At 58.1% G+C, this 19,575-nt stretch overlaps 2 protein-coding genes across 3 annotated transcripts in view; one reads left to right on the top strand and one right to left on the bottom strand.

Moving 5' to 3' along the window:
• LOC120507834 (NADPH--cytochrome P450 reductase) overlaps positions 1-11,081 on the top strand; it is a 28,924-nt gene extending 17,843 nt beyond the window's left edge. For both annotated transcript variants that reach the window (XM_039720953.1, XM_039720954.1), the window contains exons 4-17: positions 941-989; positions 1,802-1,930; positions 2,335-2,484; positions 3,327-3,451; positions 4,310-4,399; positions 4,932-5,030; positions 5,735-5,851; positions 6,674-6,792; positions 7,864-8,045; positions 8,153-8,302; positions 8,759-9,026; positions 9,483-9,628; positions 9,805-9,890; positions 10,094-11,081. In XM_039720953.1, coding sequence (XP_039576887.1) covers positions 941-989; positions 1,802-1,930; positions 2,335-2,484; positions 3,327-3,451; positions 4,310-4,399; positions 4,932-5,030; positions 5,735-5,851; positions 6,674-6,792; positions 7,864-8,045; positions 8,153-8,302; positions 8,759-9,026; positions 9,483-9,628; positions 9,805-9,890; positions 10,094-10,238 — 1,855 coding nt within the window. In that variant the 3' untranslated portion in view covers positions 10,239-11,081. The remainder of the gene's footprint in view (positions 1-940; positions 990-1,801; positions 1,931-2,334; positions 2,485-3,326; positions 3,452-4,309; positions 4,400-4,931; positions 5,031-5,734; positions 5,852-6,673; positions 6,793-7,863; positions 8,046-8,152; positions 8,303-8,758; positions 9,027-9,482; positions 9,629-9,804; positions 9,891-10,093) is intronic.
• Positions 11,025-19,532, bottom strand: TMEM120A (transmembrane protein 120A). The gene is made up of 12 exons (XM_039720955.1): positions 19,376-19,532; positions 17,576-17,694; positions 17,022-17,138; positions 16,533-16,592; positions 15,755-15,850; positions 14,833-14,922; positions 14,479-14,544; positions 14,307-14,368; positions 14,034-14,126; positions 13,388-13,452; positions 12,606-12,674; positions 11,025-12,517 (listed from the first exon to the last, which is right to left on the bottom strand). The coding sequence occupies exons 1-12, from the start codon at positions 19,448-19,450 to the stop codon at positions 12,404-12,406; spliced, it is 1,026 nt and encodes a 341-aa protein (XP_039576889.1). The 5' UTR covers positions 19,451-19,532; the 3' UTR covers positions 11,025-12,403.
• Between the last annotated feature and the right edge of the window lie 43 nt (positions 19,533-19,575).

The raw sequence follows: 19,575 nt of genomic DNA, 5'->3' as shown, positions 1-19,575 counted from the left end.
CTCCCAGCACCTAACCTGACTGTAGTTATGGTCACCTCTGCTTGTGAGGTTCCCAGGGTCCCCAGGGCTGGGCTGTTTTCACTCCATGACACTGAAAATCCAAAGATGTGCTAAGGACAGCAAAGCTCTTCTGGCTTTCTCCCTAACAGGGCAGCCACAGCTGTGTGAATCCCCACCTCCACGTTTCTGGCTCTGCTGGGGTTTCACCCCCTTCCAAGCTAGGGAAGGCCACATCTCTACAATAATGCAAGTGTTTTGTGCAGCAGATCCATCCTGGAACAGGAACCCAGCATGGCAGGAGCTCCACCAGACCTTGGCTGGCAGTGGGGCCATGCTGGGAGCTCTGTGGCTCTGATCAGCTGTGTGTGCCTGCTCCACAGGGCTCTGGGGCTCATGGCTGGCATGCTGTTTGGAGGTAGAAACAGCTGATTTTTAGCCCTGTTTGACTTCAGGTTTGGGGGATGTGCCCTGGGGAGCATGGCTCAGGACTGATCCTGCCTGCCCATGGTGGTGTGGGAAGGGAGGGAGTTTTCCATTCCCTTCTTTGAAACCATGGCTTGGCCTCTGAGACTTATCTGCAGACCTGCTCCTGTGAGCCTTTAGCCTGCTCAGTGTGAAACCTCTCAGAGCAGTTGATAAAGGTTTCCTGGTGGGCAGGGCTGTGTGCCTGGGCTTTTCCCATGGGAGGATTCACTGATGGGGGCCAGGGAGGAGCTCAGCTTTTCCCCTCTGCTCCAAGTCCCTGCTCCATGGCTGTGTGCAGAAGCCCTGTGGCTGAGCAATAGGCATCTGGGACAAGGTGAGTAACAGTGGTCAGTGGAGATTCACACCCTTTTGGGCAACTTCCCTGAGGTCGGGAGGCCACTTTTCTCCCACTTGCTTATTCCTGACCTCAAAAATGAATGTTCTCATCTGAAAAGAGGTTCCTCCTGTCTTTCAGAGCAGCTCCAGTGAGAGACAGCAGCTTCATTGAGAAGATGAAGAAGACGGTAAGCTGCTGGTTCTGCCTCCACGGCGTGCTGGGAAGGTGGGGGAGCTCATGTCCATCCCAGTTTCCTCTGGAAACTGTCAGCAGGAGGATTGGATACAGACACATGGCTGCTGCAGAGAGGAAGGCTGTGTGAGCAGCCAGGAATAGCTCTCTTGGTCTGTGCCTGAGAGTTGTTCTTAGAGAAGAAATTAAAGTGAAAATTCAGTGGTGGAAAAAAATCATGTAATATGAGATCAAAGTCAGAAGGGAAATGGCAGACACTTTGAAGTCATTGGCTGGCAGTTATTTATCTGTGTGGTTGATTCCCAAACTGGCTGTGCAATGGGAATTGTGCACAGAACTGTCAGCTTTTGACTCTCCTGTTGTGGACACAAGAGGAAGCAAGGGCTGGATGAGTTTCCATTCTACTTCAAAGTCAAAGTAGCTGGCTTGCAGCAGAGCAGGAGCTCTGGTGCTTAGGCACTTGCCCAGAGCCTTTGGCAAGTTCTGCATTCTCATCCAGGGTGTTCCCTGTTTCCAGGAGTCACGCTGCAGCCTCGAAGTTGAGAATAAATCTGGAAAGTTTATTCTTTGCTTTGGGTTTTAGTCTGACCTGAATCTCCCCTCTGAGAGTGGCAAGAGTCATGTTCTCATTAACAGCTCAGCCCTGAGTTTTCTGCCAAGCTCTTGGAGTCCTGCTCAAGTGCAGACTCCTGCTTGCCTTCAGGTTGCAATCCAGGATTCCTGATCTCAGGCATTTCCTTTGTGCTTCATCCATGCATTTGCCAAATGACTAATCACCATTTAAAAGGGATTTTTCTTTCTCTGCAGGGCCGAAATATAGTGGTTTTCTATGGCTCCCAGACGGGCACAGCAGAGGAGTTTGCCAATCGCCTCGCCAAAGATGCCCATCGCTACGGCCTGCGGGGCATGGCAGCAGATCCAGAGGAGTATGACCTGGTAATTTAGCCCTGAGCAGCCTTGGGATAGTCACAACCTTTCAGTGCCCCCTAAAAAACCCCAATGACCCTGGCCAAGGCACAGTTGTGTCACTTAGGGGGGAAAAGATCAGCCTGAGAGATTCAGGTGTGGGTTTGGTACTTGCCATTCTACATTCTCCTGGTCCTTTAAAGCCTTGCATGGAAAATCCCATTGCTTTTCTTTCTGATGGAGCAGAAATATTGACTTGCAGTCCAGTGAGGGTGGTTTCCTTTATTTTCCCAGCCATTTGGGGTGGGTTTGGCCTTTCCCAACCCCTTCTGTAAACACGTGGTGCTGTTTGCACACCTACGCTGTGGGAATAGGAGCTGCCCAGCAGCCACAGTGTGGGATCCTTGAAGATTCCTCCTTTCCTCTGCTTGCAGTCAGACCTGAGTCGCCTCTCTGAGATTGACAAGTCCTTGGCAGTGTTCTGCATGGCCACCTATGGAGAGGGGGATCCCACAGATAATGCCCAGGATTTCTACGACTGGCTGCAGGAGGCTGATGCCGACCTGTCGGGTCTCCGGTTTGCAGTAAGTGTCCCCATTCCAGTTCTTGGGTTGCATTTGGGCAGGAAGGCCAAGAGCCCTCCAGAGTGGCTTGGGGAAAGGCCCAGCACGATGTCTGTGCCTTGTACACCTTGTCTGGGATGAGGTCCCTGCTGTCCTCCTGCCCAGGCTTTGTGGACACCAGCAAATGTACTTCTGGAGGCCTTGAATGCAAATGTCAAAGTTTGCTCTCCACTCCCTAAATCATCAGGGTTTCCTGGTATAAACAGCCCCAAACAGCCCTGCAGGCACTGAGTACAGGTTTGTAAATGAGCTACAGGCTGCTGCTGTTCTTCAGAAGCTAATTGAGCAGCCTGGGGCCAGATCTTCTCCCACAAATTAAATCACTTGGATTTAGTGTAGCTCTCTTCCAGTGCTGAGCTGAATAACTGGCTGAGAAACAACCACCTCACCTAAACCCTGGCCAAATTCCTTAGGCAGCATAATATTGCAAATGAGAGTAAAATCCTCTGGTGGAGATGTGAGGCTACTTTGTGTGAAGTGGTGAGCAAGGATTTCTTTACTGTGTGGTTTGTGGGAGGCCAAGGCCAGCAATGGGCCTCCAGGCAGTCCAGGTTCTTACTGGTCCCACAAGGAGATGTGCAGGAGTTCTTGGAAGTGTATCCAGGCTCAGGGGAGGTGCTGATGCCTCCTGACCACACACTCTCCAGGGATAGATTCTTACTGGAGAGCTGATGGGGGAGCTGGGAGAGGTCTCACTGTCTTTGTTCTTCATCCTTTGTGGGGTGATACCTGGCCAGAGGGTGTCAAATGGATGGGGAAAGTCCACCTCCTGCTTCTCAGTGCTCATGAGTGTTCCCTTCCAGGTGTTTGGGCTGGGGAACAAAACCTATGAGCACTTCAATGCCATGGGGAAGTACGTGGACAAGAGGCTGGAGGAGCTCGGAGCGCAGCGCATCTTCGAGCTGGGGCTGGGAGATGACGATGGCAAGTGAGTGCCTTGGGCTGAGGGGCTGCTCAGAGCTGGCTGAAAGCATCTTGGAAGGGACCTTGGCAGGGAATTGGCTCCACTACCAAGGCAGAAATAAGCTCCACAGGGCTTGTTGTGGGGTTGACATGTTTGTGAGTGTGTATGTCTGCTGTGTCTCCCACAATCAGCTCCCTGTGCACAGGGAGTGTCCTGAGGGATCCTGTGTCTGGGAAATCCCACCTCAACTTTAAATGTCCATGGGTGCAACTGGAGCAGGCTTTGCAGCCTCCTCTGCCTTTGCCCTGCTGCAGCCTTTGTGGATAAATTCATCCATCCCAGTTAGGGAGGCAGGTTAATCTCCTTGGGAGGTGTTTTATGGTGGGAGGCAGCAATTTTCCATCTTGGACAATGATATTTTCTTTTTTTTTTACCTCTCTGTGTTCATCTGAGCACCTTGGAACATTCCATCAACCTGTGGCTCTACCTCTAAGGTCTGCAGGGCCTTGTGGGAGGGGTATGACCTGTGTGGAAGGCTCTGAGCCTGGAAAAATAAGCAGTGCCATGGTGGAATACTGACCTTTTAGGAAGGTCCCCTCATGCCAGGGATGTACAACGGGGAGCTGAGTTTAAGTCTGAGCCTAAATAACAAAGCCTTCCTTGGCAGAGCTGGGGGAGGGAGGGGTGTCTGGTGTAGCAGCAGTTCCCCCTCAGTGCTCTGCAGGTGCTTTCCTGGTCATCTGTGGGCATGTGAGGTACCAGAGGTGCCTGGCTCTAAGGCAAATACCTCTTCCTACAGTGATGGGAGGAGGGCACAGGGATCTCAGGTGGCTTCTCTGGGAATGGGGCTGTGTTATTGACTCTCTTTTCTGCCCTGGTTAGCCTGGAAGAAGACTTCATCACCTGGAGAGAGCAGTTCTGGCCAGCAGTGTGTGAGCACTTCGGGGTGGAGGCTACAGGAGAAGAGTCCAGGTGGGTTTGGGAGCAGCTCCTCCTAGGTGTTAGTCTGGCCACCTTGACTGGTGGCTGTGCCATCAGCCCTGGGCGTGGGTTTGGGAGCAGCTCCTCCTAGGTGTTAGAGTCTGGCCACCTTGACTGGAGGCTGTGCCATCAGCCCTGGGTTGCTGTTCCTTTCCTCTGCACTGCCTTCCCTTCCAGACTCAAGTATAGCAGTGAGTGAAGTATAGCAGTGGGTGGGGCTGTTTGGCCTGAGCCTGTCCTGGTGTGAGTCTGAGCCCCGCTCTGGATTCCTGTTCTGAGTGGGGAGATGATGGCTTTGGTTCCTTTGGGACTGGCTTTGCTGGATTTGGGGCTCCAGGGAGGCTGAGGGTTGTCCTTGCTTTGGGCTTTCTGCAGAGTCTGCCTGCTCCCTCATGTCTCCAGAGGGGCAAAGGGGTGGAATTTGCATTTGTTTTTGAGCTGCAGCAAATCCAGCAGAGGAGATGATGGTTCCAGCTGTACCCTGTGGGATCAGTTTAACTTTTTTCTCTTTTCTCTCCCCCAGCATCCGGCAGTACGAGCTGGTGGTGCACACAGATGTGAACATGAACAAAGTCTACACAGGGGAGATGGGCAGACTCAAGAGCTACGAGAACCAGAAGCCGTGAGTGCCAAGCCCCCTGGGCAGGCTGTACCTGGGGCAGCCCTTGGCTGGTGGCTCCTTGCTGTTTGTAACAGCACCTGCTGTGCAGGCAGTGCCACTCCTGCAGCACAGCAGGTCTCTGCCCGAGAGAAATGGGCTCAGAGCTGCACTGGGACTCTGAGATTCCCCAATTAATGAATCATTCGTGGTGAGGAGATGGCTGTGCTCACGTGTGCTGTTTGGCTGGTACATCCACAGCATCTCTCCTGAGCCTTTCCTTGCCTGCAGTGGCCAATGCATGATGCCTGCTGGCAGTGTTGCTGGGGGGAAATGAGCTTTAAACATTAATTCCAGCCTGAAATATTTCTTTGAAATGTGACAGTGCCTCCAATCCAGTTCTGTCATGTGTCCTTAATGGGACAGAAGCTGTTGACTGCTAGGCTGTGCAGAGAAGGAAAAGGATCTGTTTTCTGTGCCAGCGTGGGGAGCAGCAGGGTCATGATGTGTTTCTGTTCCAGTGTGGGGAGCAGCAGGATCATGATCTGTTTCTGTGCCAGTGTGGGGAACAGCAGATTGTAAATTGGTCTGTGCTGTGGTGCAGTGTGCTTTGGAACAGGAACCCAATCATGGGAGCTGCTCTGGAGTCAGAGGGAGCATGCCTGGGTACAGGGAGCTCCATGAGCCTGCAGGAGGGAATCCCTGGACACCTTTGTGTTTCCCTGCAGCCCGTTTGATGCCAAGAACCCCTTCCTGGCTCAGGTCACGGAGAACCGCAAGCTGAACGAGGGTGGGGAGAGACACTTGATGCACCTGGAGCTGGATATCTCCAATTCCAAAATCAGGTACTTCCCTGGGGGAGACTGCTCCTCTGTTTTGTCAGCAGCAAAGAACAAGGGTGTGGCACCAGCCTCATGCAGCACCTAGGAGGGGACCTTGCTCCTTAACACTGCCCCTTTGGACTTCTGTACCAGGTACCCCCTGTCAGGACTTGCTCCCAGCTCTTGCACTGCTTTGGGTCCATCCCATCCCACATCCCTGTCCTACCTGAGCATTCCCAGTTGCAGGAATTCTCTAGAAGTCACTCAGTAAATGAGAGGGCAGCTGAGCTGTGGGAGAAGTATTGCTCTTGCCTGTATTTGCTTGGTTTAGATGCAGGAATTCTCTAGAAGTCACTCAGTAAATGAGAGGGCAGCTGAGCTGTGAGAGAAGGGAGAGCTGAGGATTGCTCTTGCCTGTATTTGCCTGGTTTAGGTCTATGAGCATAGGGGGAATAAAGCCCTGTTCTTAGAACCCTCTCAGTGGCTTGAATTAATTAAATTGTTAGGAAGTCATGAATCCAGGTGGCTTAACATAGCCACTGCAGAGGTTTTGAGGAGCTTTGCTCTGTTCTATTGGGAAATTGACCTGTCCCTGCTGGAATTCTGGCAAAACTGCTGTTAACCTGGGAGATGCCTTGTAAAAACCCTGGGAAACCATTGTCCCACAATGTCACTGCTGCTGTCACTGCTGGCTCTGTGGATCCTGATGGTGCAGGTCCTGTGCATCAGACCTCAGTGCTGTCCTGCTGCCTCTTGCACCAGCCCCCTTGTCTTCTGGCTGAGCTGCTGGGGGTGGTTGAGGAGTGGTGCAGGTGTTCCATGTGCTCTCCTGCTGCTCTGTGCCAGGTATGAGTCTGGGGACCACGTGGCTGTGTACCCAGCCAACGACTCCTCCCTGGTGAACCAGATTGGTGAGATCCTGGCCACGGACCTGGACACTGTCATGTCCCTAAACAACTTGGATGGTGAGTAGGGATGACCCCTGAGGGTCTCCAGTTCTCCAGCTGTGGCCTCTGTCCTTCACCCTCAGATCCCATGGGGCACCTCCAGATGTGCCACACCCCTCTCAGTGTTGTGCTGTTTTAGCAGGGGCTCAGAGCCTGTGTGCTGAGATCAGCTGAAGTGGGTCACTTGTGAAATGTGCTTGGTGAGCCCATTCAACAACAAATTATGTAACAGCACACTCCTGATTACAGAGCATCAGCCCACCAGAGCATCCTTCAGCAGCCCTGGAGCCCCTCAGGGCCCTGAGTGTATGAGATGCTCTTATTCAGTCCTGGGAGGAGGCACAGGCTTGGGGACTGAACTGCCAGCAGGGAGCACTTGTGCTGATCCAAAGAGCTCCTCCTGGGTAGCATTCCCAGCAGAGCCAGCCTCTGGCAGGGGGAGATGGCAGCTGCTGCCCATCACAGTCCTGGAGCAGCACAGCCAGACCTGGGCAGCAGCTGTGCTGGCCCAGAAGCCTGAGAGAGCTCCTGGTTCCTAGAGACAAAGTGGATTTAAGGCACTGCTGGAGCCTGTGGCTTCCCGTGCAGTGTCCTGTGCTGTCATTCCTGTCCCTTATGGACCTCTCAAGGCTGAACGGAATGGCTCCAGCCTTGACTGCTGGCACAGCTGTACGTGGCTGACAGAGCCTAAGGACACTCTTGAGGCCAGATCTGATGGAGGTGTAAGTGCCTGAGGCCAAATTAGCTGTGGAGGGCAGCCCCCTGCTTAGCTTGGGGGTTTGCTGGACTGTGCGTGCACATTTCAGGGCAGGGAGCCCTTGGGGAGCACAGGGTGTTGTTTTTGCTGCTAAACTTTCAGGCAGCATCTATGAAACACAAAATGGGCTACTGGCAGATGGAGCTGCCTGGGGAGGGTGGTGATTCAGTGTAGAGCTGGGGCTCTCTCCACAGGCTGCTCTCTCCTCCCTGAAACCCACTGTGCTCTTGTCTCCAGCCCTCACCGTGTGTGTAGCAGCCGGCACAAAACCTCTGAACACAACAGCCTGAGGTGGATGATTTTAAATTTTCCTTTCTCTCCCTCTTCTCCAGAGGAATCCAACAAGAAGCATCCCTTCCCCTGCCCCACGTCGTACCGCACAGCCCTGACCTACTACCTGGACATCACCAACCCTCCCCGCACCAACGTCCTCTACGAGCTGGCCCAGTACGCCTCGGACGCCGGCGAGCAGGAGCGCCTCCGCAAAATGGCCTCGTCTGCTGCTGAGGGCAAGGTGGGAGCCTGCCCTTCCCCCTGGGCTGGGGGATGCCCAAAAAGCACCCAGAGAGCCGAGGGGGTGTTGGCCCGCCCTTGTGATGCCTGTGCTCTCCTTGCCCGCAGGCGCTGTACCTCAGCTGGGTGGTGGAGGCCCGCAGGAACATCCTGGCCATCCTGCAGGACATGCCCTCCCTGCGCCCCCCCATCGACCACCTCTGCGAGCTCCTGCCCCGCCTGCAGGCCCGCTACTACTCCATTGCCTCCTCCTCCAAGGTGGGTGTGCTTCCAGCAGGGAACGTGGCTGTGGAGGGACCTCTTCAGCTGCAGCTCCCCTCAGCTGGGAGCTGGGCATGGGGGGCTTCTCCTGGTGCCATTTGCTGTGAGAGGGGCAGATTTAGTGATCTCCATGCATGGAGTTAGCCCAGGTTCCCACAGGGTCTGTGGACAGTGCTGTGCTGATACCACCACACTCTCTGGAGCCCTGCTCCTCTTTGCCTGGCAAGGTGGCATTTTAGGGGCTGGTCAAAAGTCCCTCTTGGCAACCTCCAGGGAAGCTCAGCGGTCCCATGATGAGTTGAGGACAGAAGCCCCGTGAGGAGCACACAGGGAGGAATAGCTGTCCCAAGGTTAACATGAGGCTAAACTTCTCCCACATTCCTGAGCACAAGGAAGCAGCGTGGGGTTGCTGGGGCTCCTCCTCTGCCTGGTTCCAGCATCTCTTCCCTGCAGGTCCATCCCAACTCCATCCACATCTGTGCCGTGGCGGTGGAGTACGAGACCAAGACGGGCCGCCTGAACAAAGGGGTGGCCACCAACTGGCTGAGGGGCAAGGCGCCTGCCCGGGAGGGGAGCGGCTCCCTGGTGCCCATGTACGTGCGCAAGTCGCAGTTCCGGCTGCCCTTCAAGCCCAGCACGCCCGTGATCATGATCGGGCCGGGCACCGGCATCGCCCCCTTCATCGGCTTCATCCAGGAGCGCGCCTGGCTCAAGCAGCAGGGTGAGGGCCAGGGGCTGGGGCTGCTGCAGGGCTCTGTGGGGGCACTTGGTGCCTCCTTTGCTGCTCCTGTTGCTGGTGGGCCCAGCCAAAAGCAGAGTGCTGGGGCGGGGTGAACGGGGCTGAGCGGTTTTGTTCACACAAGGGTTCTTTGTCCTTTGTCCTTCTCTTGGCCACAGAGGGTGTTTGGGGGTGGACAGACCTGGGGCACTTCTCTGACCTCTGCCACCACCACACCTCCAAATAATCAGTCTGGCCACTCAGACTTGATTCTAAAGCTTGTGGGCACTACTGAGAATCAGTCCTGAGCTTCCCCTTGTAACCAGCAACCATCGTGCTGCTCTGCAAGCCCAGGGTGGGGGAGAGCACAGGCTGGGGGTGTCAGGACAAGGGGAGGTTGTGAAGGGGCAGGGCAGGGGCTGGCAGGGCCCAGCTGATGGGGGCTGTGTGACCCTGCAGGCAAGGAGGTGGGTGAGACAGTGCTTTACTACGGCTGCCGCCGCGAGCACGAGGACTACCTGTACCGGGAGGAGCTGGCCCGCTTCCAGAAGGAGGGAGCCCTCACCCAGCTCAACGTGGCCTTCTCCAGGGACCAGGCTGAGAAGGTACCACACTGTTCCTGCTGCCAGCTGCCCACCATCACTCTCGTGGCAGGCGGGAGCACCCAGCACTTGCCCTGTCTCCCAGAGCCATGAGCACAGCCTTGCTTTCCCTCCCTCTCCAAGTCTGTGGTGTGGGGGCTCTGCTCCTCTCTCCTCACTCCCACCTTGTTTCCTGCCAGGTTTATGTCCAGCACTTACTGAAGAAGAACAAGGAGAACGTCTGGAAGCTGGTTAATGAGGGGATGGCTCACATCTATGTGTGTGGGTAAGCTGGGGGCAGGATGGGGATTTGGGGGCAATTCTCAGGAAAAGGAGCGTGACTCAGTTTCCCCAGCTGTGCATTACAAGCCCTGGGAGGGTCATGCTGTCCTGGTTCAGAGGAGGGCAGGGGCTGGGCTGTGTGTGTCCAGTGGGAGGTGGCAGGGCTCTGAGGCTGTGCTCTGGTGTCTCACTCACCCCTGTTTGCAGCGACGCCCGGAACATGGCCCGGGACGTGCAGAACACCTTCTACGAGATCGTGTCCGAGTTTGGGAACATGAGCCAGCCCCAGGCCGTGGACTATGTAAAGAAACTGATGACAAAGGGCCGCTACTCCCTGGATGTGTGGAGCTAAGAGCGGGGCTGGCGGGGCCGGGGGGAGATCAGGTCCCCAGGCGTGGGCCAGGGGAGCTGGCAGGTGCCTGCTCGCCCACTGCTCTGGGTGACGGTGTCGTCCCCAGCCCACGGCTACCCCGGTGTCACTCCCAACCCTTCCTGGGCCTCTGCAGCCCCAGCGGGTGGAAAGGGTTGAGAGGGGCAGGGGGGTAGCTCAGGCTGCTGTCCAGGACCTGCGGTGTCACCGGCACCTCAGGGTGCACCCCGTGGCACCAGCATTTGCCTTGAGGCCAGGGACATCAGGGACACAGCCACTGTGGGGCACGAGGGACAGACACTGCCAGGGAGGCCTTCCCTGGACACCAGGTGTTGCCTTATCCCCGGGGTGGAGCCCACCCTGGCCTGCAGGGGCAGCAGAGGGGTGCAGGGGCTGTGCTGGGGCTGGGATTGCAGCTTTGCCTCCCTCCTGCCACCCCTGTTTGCCCAGCTCTGGGATGTGGGGCTGGCAGCTGGCTCTGGGCACAGAGCTGTGCCGTGGCCCCAGCAGCAGATCCTGCTCCATTCCTGCTGCCTGCCCTCGCTCCAGCACCAGCAGGAAGCTCCTCTCCCTGTGGATGAATCAGGATTGGGAGGTGGGGTCTCAGCCGTGGGGGCCCTGCTTGCTCCCCTGAGCCCAGCCCCTCCCTCACACCATGTATGGTCATTTTTTAAATACGGTTTTTATTTTGAACATTGTGATTTAAGCATGGAAAAAAAAAAACAAAACAAAAAAACCCCCAAAAAAACAACAACAGAAACCCGAGACTTCCAGGCTGTCCAATGATTGTAAATTATTTAAATACATTTGCCCTTGGAATAAAAATCCTGTGTCTGGAGTTTGCTTCCTCCATTCTCTCTGCTCAGCCAGAGGGAAGAAGGAGGCAGGAGGAGCAATGGATGATAACCAGGAGGAAATTTGGGGATGTGGTGGCAGCTCTGGGTAGCCCTTACCCTGAGTGCTGGGTTGTGGGGGGAGGGAGGATGGCAGTGGGGGGCTCTGGACTGGGGTGCAGCTGTGCCCAACCTGCTCTTTGGTTCTTCCAGAGCTCCCGGTGCTGGTACAGCTGGTGCAGGGTGTCTGTTCCCCACCTCCAGGGACACTGAGGTTCTGCTGGTGGCCACAGCCTGGGATGCCATGGGAGGGAGCACCCCCCGCAGCTCAGGCTGGTGGAAGGGCACAGGGAGATGACTTTTCCTAAAATCATGGGCTCATTTAGGCTGGGAAGCCCCTCCAAACCATCGAGTCCAACCCTTGACCCAGCAGTACCAAACCCACCACTCAACCATGTCCCCAGCTGCCACATCTACATGGCTTTTAAATCCCTGTAGGGCTGGTGACTCCACAGCTGCTCTGGGCAGCCTCTGTCAGGGCTAGACAACCCTTTTTTGTGAAGACATCTATCTAAAGCTCCCCTGGTGAAACCTGAGGCTGTTTCCTCTTGTCCTGTTGTAACAAATGTCCTACTGCCCCCCACCTCCACCCTCCTTTCAGGGAGGCTGTGTCAGGACCCCCCTTCCTGCTGACCCAAAGCCACAGAGCAGAGTGTGGGAGCAGATCCCAGAGTGTCCCGGTGCCCCAGGGCAGCTCCTTCCCTTTATTTTCACACCTGCAGCCTCAGGAGCTGCACAGCCCCAGCTCCTGCTCCCACCCTCCCGTGCCCCAGCCCCCCCTTCCCTGTGGATTGAAGGCGAGGGAGGAGCTGGGCTGGGATCAGGGCTGTGCACAGCCCCAGCTCCTCAACACCAGGGGCTGCAGGGCTGGGGGGAAGGGGGAGCCCCAGCACCCCAGGAGCTGTGGGAGGCAGTCCCTGGATGCTGCCCTGTCCCAGTGAGGAGCACCAGCAGCCAGGGAACATCCCAGTGAGAGGGAGGGGAGCGGCTGGCCCAAGCACCCTGCTGGCTGGGTGTGGAAGGCAGCCAGGACAGGAGGTGCAGGCTGCTCCTGCCTCCAGGTGGGTGACTCCAGCACGGACCCAGCCCTGTGCTGAGCACGTGGACTGTCCAGGAGCAGGCCCCAGGCTCTGTCCCACACCCAGGCCTCCAAGGAATGGCAAGAGACACCAGAGTCCGGACGGAATTGAGGAGATGGGGATTGGGGATGGAGCCAGAGGGCAGAAACAGTCCAGGCCCCCACAGTGCCCCACTTCAGTTCTCCTTCGTGTCCTGGTTCTTGTTCTGAATCTTCTGGTGCACGACACGGAGGGTGGTGAAGAAGTTGCCCAGGAAGAGGATGGAGAAGGGGAGGCCGCACATGAGGACCTGTGGGGGGAGAGGATGGAGTGAGGGAGAGGATGGAGTGAGAGGCCCTGCCTGGGCCCCCCGCCAGGGCCCCCCGGGAGCTCCTTACCTGCCACTCCTTGCACTCGGGGTGCTGCAGCATGCGGAACAGGGTGATGGCGTTGTAGAGCTGCCAGAACTGCAGGAGAGGAGACTGAGGGCAGCTGCTGCTGCTTCCAGAGGCTCAGCCCCAGGCTGGAGCCTGTCCCTCTGGGTATGAACCCCACACCGAGGGAACAGGGTGATGGCGTTGTAGAGCTGCCAGAACTGCAGGAGAGGAGACTGAGGGCAGCTGCTGCTGCTTCCAGAGGCTCAGCCCCAGGCTGGAGCCTGTCCAGCTGCTCCCTCTGGGTATGAACCCCACACCGACCCCGTGTGGGGCAGTGAAACCCATCCAGGCTCAGGGACAGAGGGCTCGTTCCCAGAGGAGCCCAGCTGGGACATCCCCCCTGTTTGAGGCCAGCTGGAGCCCAGGGGCCTCAGGGAGCCTCAGAGCAGCCTTTGTCCACCAGCCTCAATGACCCAACTGAGGAAGGCTCGATCCTTGCAGCAGCAGCTCAAAGCTGGAGCTCAGGAGGGCTTTGGAAAGGCTTTGGAAGGGTTCTCAGCACAGCACCCAGCAGAACCACCCCAGCCCCTCCCCACCTCCCTTCCCCAGTCGTGCTGGGTGCTTTGGAGGGAGAGGCTCAGCACTTGTTGGAAGCACTTCCCTGCCCCAAGCATCCACATCACATGGCTGTGGCAGCCTGTGGGCTCTGTGCCATCTCCAGGCCACCGAGCACAGCTGGGAATGTGGCACATCCCACTCCCACCCGAGGCTCTGGCATCTTGCAAGGAACAGGGCAGCCTCACCTGCCCAAAGAAGAGGAAGGGAAGCAGGAACGTGAGGCCTCTCCACATCCAGGACTGGAAGCCCTCTGCAAAGGATGAAGGTTTCTGTGAGAACCTGGAATGGGCTGGGGAGGGGATGGAGCCCAGGGGAGGCTCAGTGCCCACAGTGCCTGGCTGAGCAGCTCCTGCCATTCCAGCCTCACTGTGGGCACTGGCAGGGGACAGTGGCAGGGACCCCTGATCCAACACAGGGCTCTGGGCTCCAGTGCAGCTGGCCCTCAGCCCCTGCCCTCGGTGTCACAGGGGCTGGGGAGGTGACAGCCCACAGTGCCTGGGGTTTGGAGGGATGTGTCATGTCTGAAGGAGCTTCTGGGCAAACCTGGGATGCCCAGAGCCACATCCACTGCCACCTCATATCCTGAAGGAGCCAGCTGTGGGCTGGTGGTCCCAGCAGAGCAGGACAATCATCCTGTGGGTCCTGTGGGGTGGTGCTGCCCACAGGAGATGCTGCTCTGGGAGCTTTGGTTTCACTTAGAGCTTTCACTGTTGCTGCCACTGCTGAAAGTGACCTCAAATCAAAGTGTCACCATTTCCTTCAGTAGAACCCACAGCTCCCAGTGAGCTGAGCACCAGCCTGAGGTCACCAGCAGGGGGAAATCCCACTCACCCACAGTCAGGTCCATGTTGTGCCTCTCTCCCAGCGCTCGCAGCCGGTACAGGCACCCACTCTGGTAGTAATACTGCAGGAACTGCACAAAGCCTGCAGGGAGAGCAGGGCTGCTTCAGGAGCTGCCCAGGGATCACCTTCCAGCCTCAGCACCATCCTCCCAGGCCAAGGGAACTGCCAGGTGAGCTGAGAGCTGCAGCCAGGTCTCCATGTGCTGCAGAGCTCTGCAGGCACTCTCAGCACCCGGGGGTCAGTCCCTGTCCCAGCACTTACTCTGGTACATGGAGAAGGAGAGAAACTGGTTCCTGAACATCTGGTACATGAGCCCATCTGGCCTGTGGAGAGACAGTGCTGGCTGGGGCACGTGGGGCTGGGAGGGGACAGCCAGCCCTGCCTGTCCCACAGCCCAGGCAGCCCCACCATGGGACAGGGGACACAGACTCACCACGTCAGCATGACACCTGAGAGGAAGGTGGAGATGTAGTGATGGAAAACCCACCAGCCTTTGATCCTGGAGGGCAGACACAGAGAAGCACTGTCACATCAGCAGCCTGCAGAGTGGAGCAGCCCAGCCCCAGCCAGCCCAGAGCTCCCAGGGCTGTTGGGAAATGCCTCAGAGCAGGACGCAGGGCCTCGGGGCAGGGCAGCACCGGGGCCCTTCCAGCTCCACCTTCCCACCGCCCCCGCTCGGGAGGATCCTGCTGCACTCCCAGCAGGGTTTGCCACAGCCTGAGTGGGAGGGAGCTGCTGCCCCAGCCCTGCAGAGGAGCCAGCCCCTGCCCGGGCCCGGGGCACTCACTTGGAGCCGTTGTTGATGAGGATGCTCTCGCGGATGGTGAGGGTGCAGTAGTACCACACCAGGAGGAAGTTGAAGACGGCGTCTGTCACCCTGGGTCACACAGAGCAGGTGTCAAGGCACGGTGACAGCCCGAGGGACACCCCCAAGGGAAGGGAGCTGCTCCCTCTCGGGTTTCCTGCTGCCAGGATGACTGAGAGTCCCTTTTTCCAGCCCGACAGCCAAAGAAAGAGTTGGGATTCTTCGGCTCTGGTTCACAAGGTTGTTTAGTATCTATTATCTAAAATATGTTCTCTCAGACCCGCAGAGGTCTGATCTGCAGGTCTGTCAAGGGCACGCTGGCTGCCCCATGGCTGGTGTCTACATTTTATACTATGAGTTACATATACTTTATTTGTCATTATTTCCCAATACCTATCACTTATGTTAGACTGTCTCCTTCTACTTAAGGCCAATCTAAATGTGCCATCATCACCCAGAAGATGGAGGCTAGGAAGAAGAAGGAAGAAGCATGGGACAACGCCCATGTCCCTCCATCTTGCCTCCTACACCCCCTATAACATCCCCAAAACTCCATTTTTCACCCGGTGATTAATTCAGTATTACTCAAACTTCTGTGAGTTGTGATTCTTCATACAAGGTTGGTAATTTGCTCCATGGGTTAAGATCAAAATCCCAAGTGTCTTTGGTGTCCTGCCAGAACTCCCCGGCCCCCTGCCCAGGTCTGGAGCCATCCAGGGCAGCCAGAGGGATGTCCTGGGTTCCAACTGCTCCCCCTGCCCACCACGGCCATGCAGCCACAAAGGCCACCCCACCTCCAGGGGCTTCAGCAGGATCTCCTGTTCAGCTCTGGATATTCCAGGATGGGAGAGAAGGGCAGGGGGGCTCTGGGAGGAATCTCTGCCCTGCACCAAGCCAGACTCACCTGGAGTTGAGGAGGAACCGACAGGAGAAGGAGACAATGAGGAGGATGATGGTGAGGTAGAGCTTGAACTTCTCGTACTCATCTTTATATGCAAACCTGCAGGGAAGCACAAGGACAGGCTTGGAGCGAGGGGCTGCTGGAAATCTGTGTCCTCCCATCCCATCTGGCTGGGAAAAGTGATGTTCTGTTGGGAACCTCTGGAGACACTCAGGAAGAACCTTGCCTTGGGGGTATTTCTGAGAACAGGGCACACCAGTCTGCTTCCACACAGCTGGGACACATCTGGGCACCCCAAACCACCCCAGCCTGGGGGGTGACCCTGGTGGGGGAAATGGGCAGACTGGAATGTGCACACATCTCCAGGGGGAGGACTGGGGAACAGAGGGAGAGGGGAGTGGCCCCTGGCTGGGCATCTCTGGCAAGGCAAAGGCTCTGAGGGGCCAAAACCAACTTCTGGTGCTCCCCAAGGGAAGAGGAGGGGACCAGCCACTGTCTGTCTTTCCTGCAAGTTCCTAATACAGTGGAAACAGAGACATGGCTTCTGTAGAGGATCCCATTAACTTTTCAGAACTAATGGTCCAGCCCAGCCCAGCAGCAGGAATGTGAGGGGGAGCCAAGGATTTGATTCTTAGGAAATGATGCAGAAAACAGCTCAGGAAGGGAATCTACACCAGGTGAGCCAAGCCAGCCCCGTGTCTGCCTGGGAGCAGCTGTTGCTTCTGGTGCCAAGGGGATGCCAAGCCAGGAAAATGAGAGGAGCAGCGAGGAGGGGCCGTACTTGGCCTGTTTGCTGAGCAGTGTCACGTTCACATTGCCGAGCACCAGACTCAGGTACAACCTGGGGAGAGAGCAGAGCGTTAGGACAAGGGCCTGCCTGTGGAGCTGTCCCCTCCTGTGCCACCAGGGATGAGCCCCCAGGTGCTTCCACTCGGAGCTGGCAGGCACAGACCCTCTGGATCCCCTCCCACGGGCAGGGGGACGGGTGGGGGAGCACACCCCACCTCCCACAGGCACTGGGGTGTTCACCAGGGCTTCCCTCGGGCACAACCACTGTACAGGGGTGGGTGATGGCCATGAGCAGGCCATGAGTGAGGGGCAGCACTGCTGGCTCCTGCCCAGGTGTCCTTGGGGAGCCCAAGTGGAGCAGGACAGCTGTGACACCGCTGGGTGCAGGGTGACAGCTCTGGGGTGTGTGCTGCAGCCTTCCAGCCACAGGGATGTGGAGGCTGGCCCTGGTGACCCTCCCAGAGCCGAGGTGCCTTCTCACCCGTTCTTCTTTGGCAGATAGGCCTCCATCTCAAAGAACACGTTCTGCCTCTCTTTAATCAGGCTCTGGGTCTCTTGGATGGATGCTTCCTGCTCGGGAGTCGCCTGGCCTTTGCATCTGGGGAGCAAACACAGGCACTGGCACCAGGAGAGCCTCTGTGACATGACCAGCACGTGCTGGCACTCCACAAGTGACTGACTGGGGCAAGGACACCCCAAGGACAGGGAAGATGGATGGGAGGCAAGTCCACAACTCCATCTGCAGGGCGAGCTCCTCTGTCAGTGATGTTGCTCGAGAAGGGAGCAAGGTGAGGCCAGATGGGTCTCTCACCCTTAGGAGGGATGGGGAGAGCTGTGTGCAGGAGGGGAGCAGTTCATGGTACCCACAAAACCCCTGAACTGCAAACAAGGCACAGGAGAGGGGGGCTGGGGAAGAGCAGCCTCCCCACAGCCCCTGGCTGCAGAGAGGTTTGCATCTGAGGCGTGAGGGGGCCTCAGCAGCCCTGTCCGTGCTGCTCTCCCCCCCTGCTGTCACAGAGCACAAGTGTCACTCACTTTTTGAGGGAGAGTGACAGCTCCTTCAGCCGCTTCTTCTGCCTGGCGATGGAGCTGGAGATGCCATCCTGCAGCTTGGTCAGCTCCTCGAGTTTCTGCTTGTACAGCCTGTGGTTGTCCTGGGAAGGAGAGACCAGCATGTGTTAGAGCTGCCTGCCCAGACACCCCTGTCCTTGGGCCCTCTGTGATGCTTTTGTTAAAAAATGTCCTTAATTTCACCCGCGCTGCTGCTGGGTGAGAGATGGGGTGGCTGCAGAAGGCCACATGTGTTTGGGGACAGCCTGCAGCCAGCCCTGCTTCCACGGGGATGCCCAGCCCCAGTCCCAAGCAGGCTATCCACAGGATATTCCTGTGCTCAGGACACCCACGGCAGACAGGAAAGCCTTGGGAATGAACACGGGGTGGGCCAGGGTACAGCTGTGGTACCAGTGGACAGGATGAGCAGCTCTTTGTGCCCCCAGGTCTCCCAGCTCGGGGCTCTGGGGCTCCACCTGAGCATCCCTGGGGAGCTGCAAGGAGCCTGGCCGTGAGCTGGACAAAGGGGAAGGGCTCCCAGCAGGGCTGCAGCCAAGTGCCCGTAACCCAGCCACACCTGGACGAGCCTGGGTGCATTTCTCCACTATTTTTAGTAGGGAAAGGAGGGAGCTGCTGGATCAATGCTGCTGCTGCTTGTCCAGCAGGAGAACAGCCTGACCTCGGCCACAGCAGCCTGAGTGCCACCTCCACACGCTGTTTCACACAACCCTTGGACTAGACCTTGGCACAAACAAGTTCTAACCTCTGCAGCTCTTATCAACCACTTGATCGCCAGATCTTAAAAGTTGTTCCCAAAGGAGAAAGGTGAAACCAAGAGCACAGGAGAGAAACCTTCTCCCTCTGGTGACAAACAGTGGCAAGGAGGGAACAGATCCCAGATAGTCCCGGTTCCACAGCAGTGATTTATGCCCCTGATTTATCCCAGGACATTCCCTGCTTGACCATCCAGCTTTCCTGCTGCCACCTAGAGTCACCTCCTCCTGGCTCTGGAGTGAAGTGTGAGCTTTTGTGACAAGTCCTTAGCCGTGCCAGCACGGGAGAGCCTGGGCGAGGAGCGAGGGCGGGAGGAGTGTCCGGAGGGAAGCGCCGGCGCTGAGCGGCCGCACTCAGGGCTCCAAGTGGGCGACCCGGGACATGCACGCAACCCCTATGGAGCAAGAGGAGGTTTCTCAAAGCCTCCCTTGCCCCAGATCTGGGCACAGCAGCGACGTGCCCGCAGCGACATCCGCTTCACCCCGCTCGGGGGGGAAGGACGGGCAGAGGGAGCGGGCGCAGCGCTCCGAGTGACCCGAGCGGCGGCGGGGGGCGGCGGCCAGCCTTCCCCGGGGCGGCCCAGGGCGAGCTGCACCGTGCCCGCTCCTCCGGGGGGATTACGGAGCGCTGGGAGCAGCTCCGGCAGCGGTCACCTTCCCGGCGGTGGCGGGGCTGAGGCGCTCCGGAGCGCGGCTCTGCTGTCCCCGCGGGGCCGGCCGCGCTCGCAGGAGCGATCGGAGCCCGGCAGCATCCGCGCACCTCGGTGGCCGTGCCACGCCGGGCACCGCCGCTGCCTGCCACGGGAACCGGCACAGCCGAGTGTCCGCCACGGCCGCGGCGGGCCGGGCACCGCACCGGGCACCGCACCGGGCACCCCGCTCCGCCCGCTGCTCTGCCCCGAGCACCCGGCTCGGACCCCACGGGGGAAGCGCCCGGAGCGCGGAGCCCGCGCCCGCCGGGGATGCTGCCGGGGTGCCGGCGGCCGCGGCGCTGCCCCGGGCCCGGGGGTACCTGGATGCGCTGGTAGCCGTCCTGCAGCTCCTCCCACTCGCGCAGGCACTCGGCGAGCGAGGCGCCCCAGGCCATGGCGGCGATGGCGGCCCCGGCCCGGCCCGGCCCGCGGCGACGGGCGGCGCTGGCCACGCCCCCTTCCGGACACGCCCCGGGGCGGGGCCGGGGGCGGGGCCTCCTTCAGCCCGGGTGTTCCTGTG

This window comes from Passer montanus, unplaced genomic scaffold (genome assembly GCF_014805655.1).
Source record: "Passer montanus isolate IOZ18808 unplaced genomic scaffold, ASM1480565v1 scaffold44, whole genome shotgun sequence".
Taxonomy (NCBI): domain Eukaryota; kingdom Metazoa; phylum Chordata; class Aves; order Passeriformes; family Passeridae; genus Passer; species Passer montanus.
This window is presented reverse-complemented; position numbering and strand designations above follow the sequence as displayed.

Bases quoted from the DNA above. Each gene is read 5' to 3' on its own strand.
- TMEM120A (XM_039720955.1), bottom strand. From the start codon at position 19,450: ATGGCCTGGGGCGCCTCGCTCGCCGAGTGCCTGCGCGAGTGGGAGGAG. The intron at 15,851-16,532 runs GTACGGCCCCTC...GCTTCCCTGCAG, and splicing joins CTGCTCAGCAAACAGGCCAA to GTTTGCATATAAAGATGAGT. The intron at 14,923-15,754 runs GTGAGTCTGGCT...TGTGTGACCCAG, and splicing joins CGGTTCCTCCTCAACTCCAG to GGTGACAGACGCCGTCTTCA.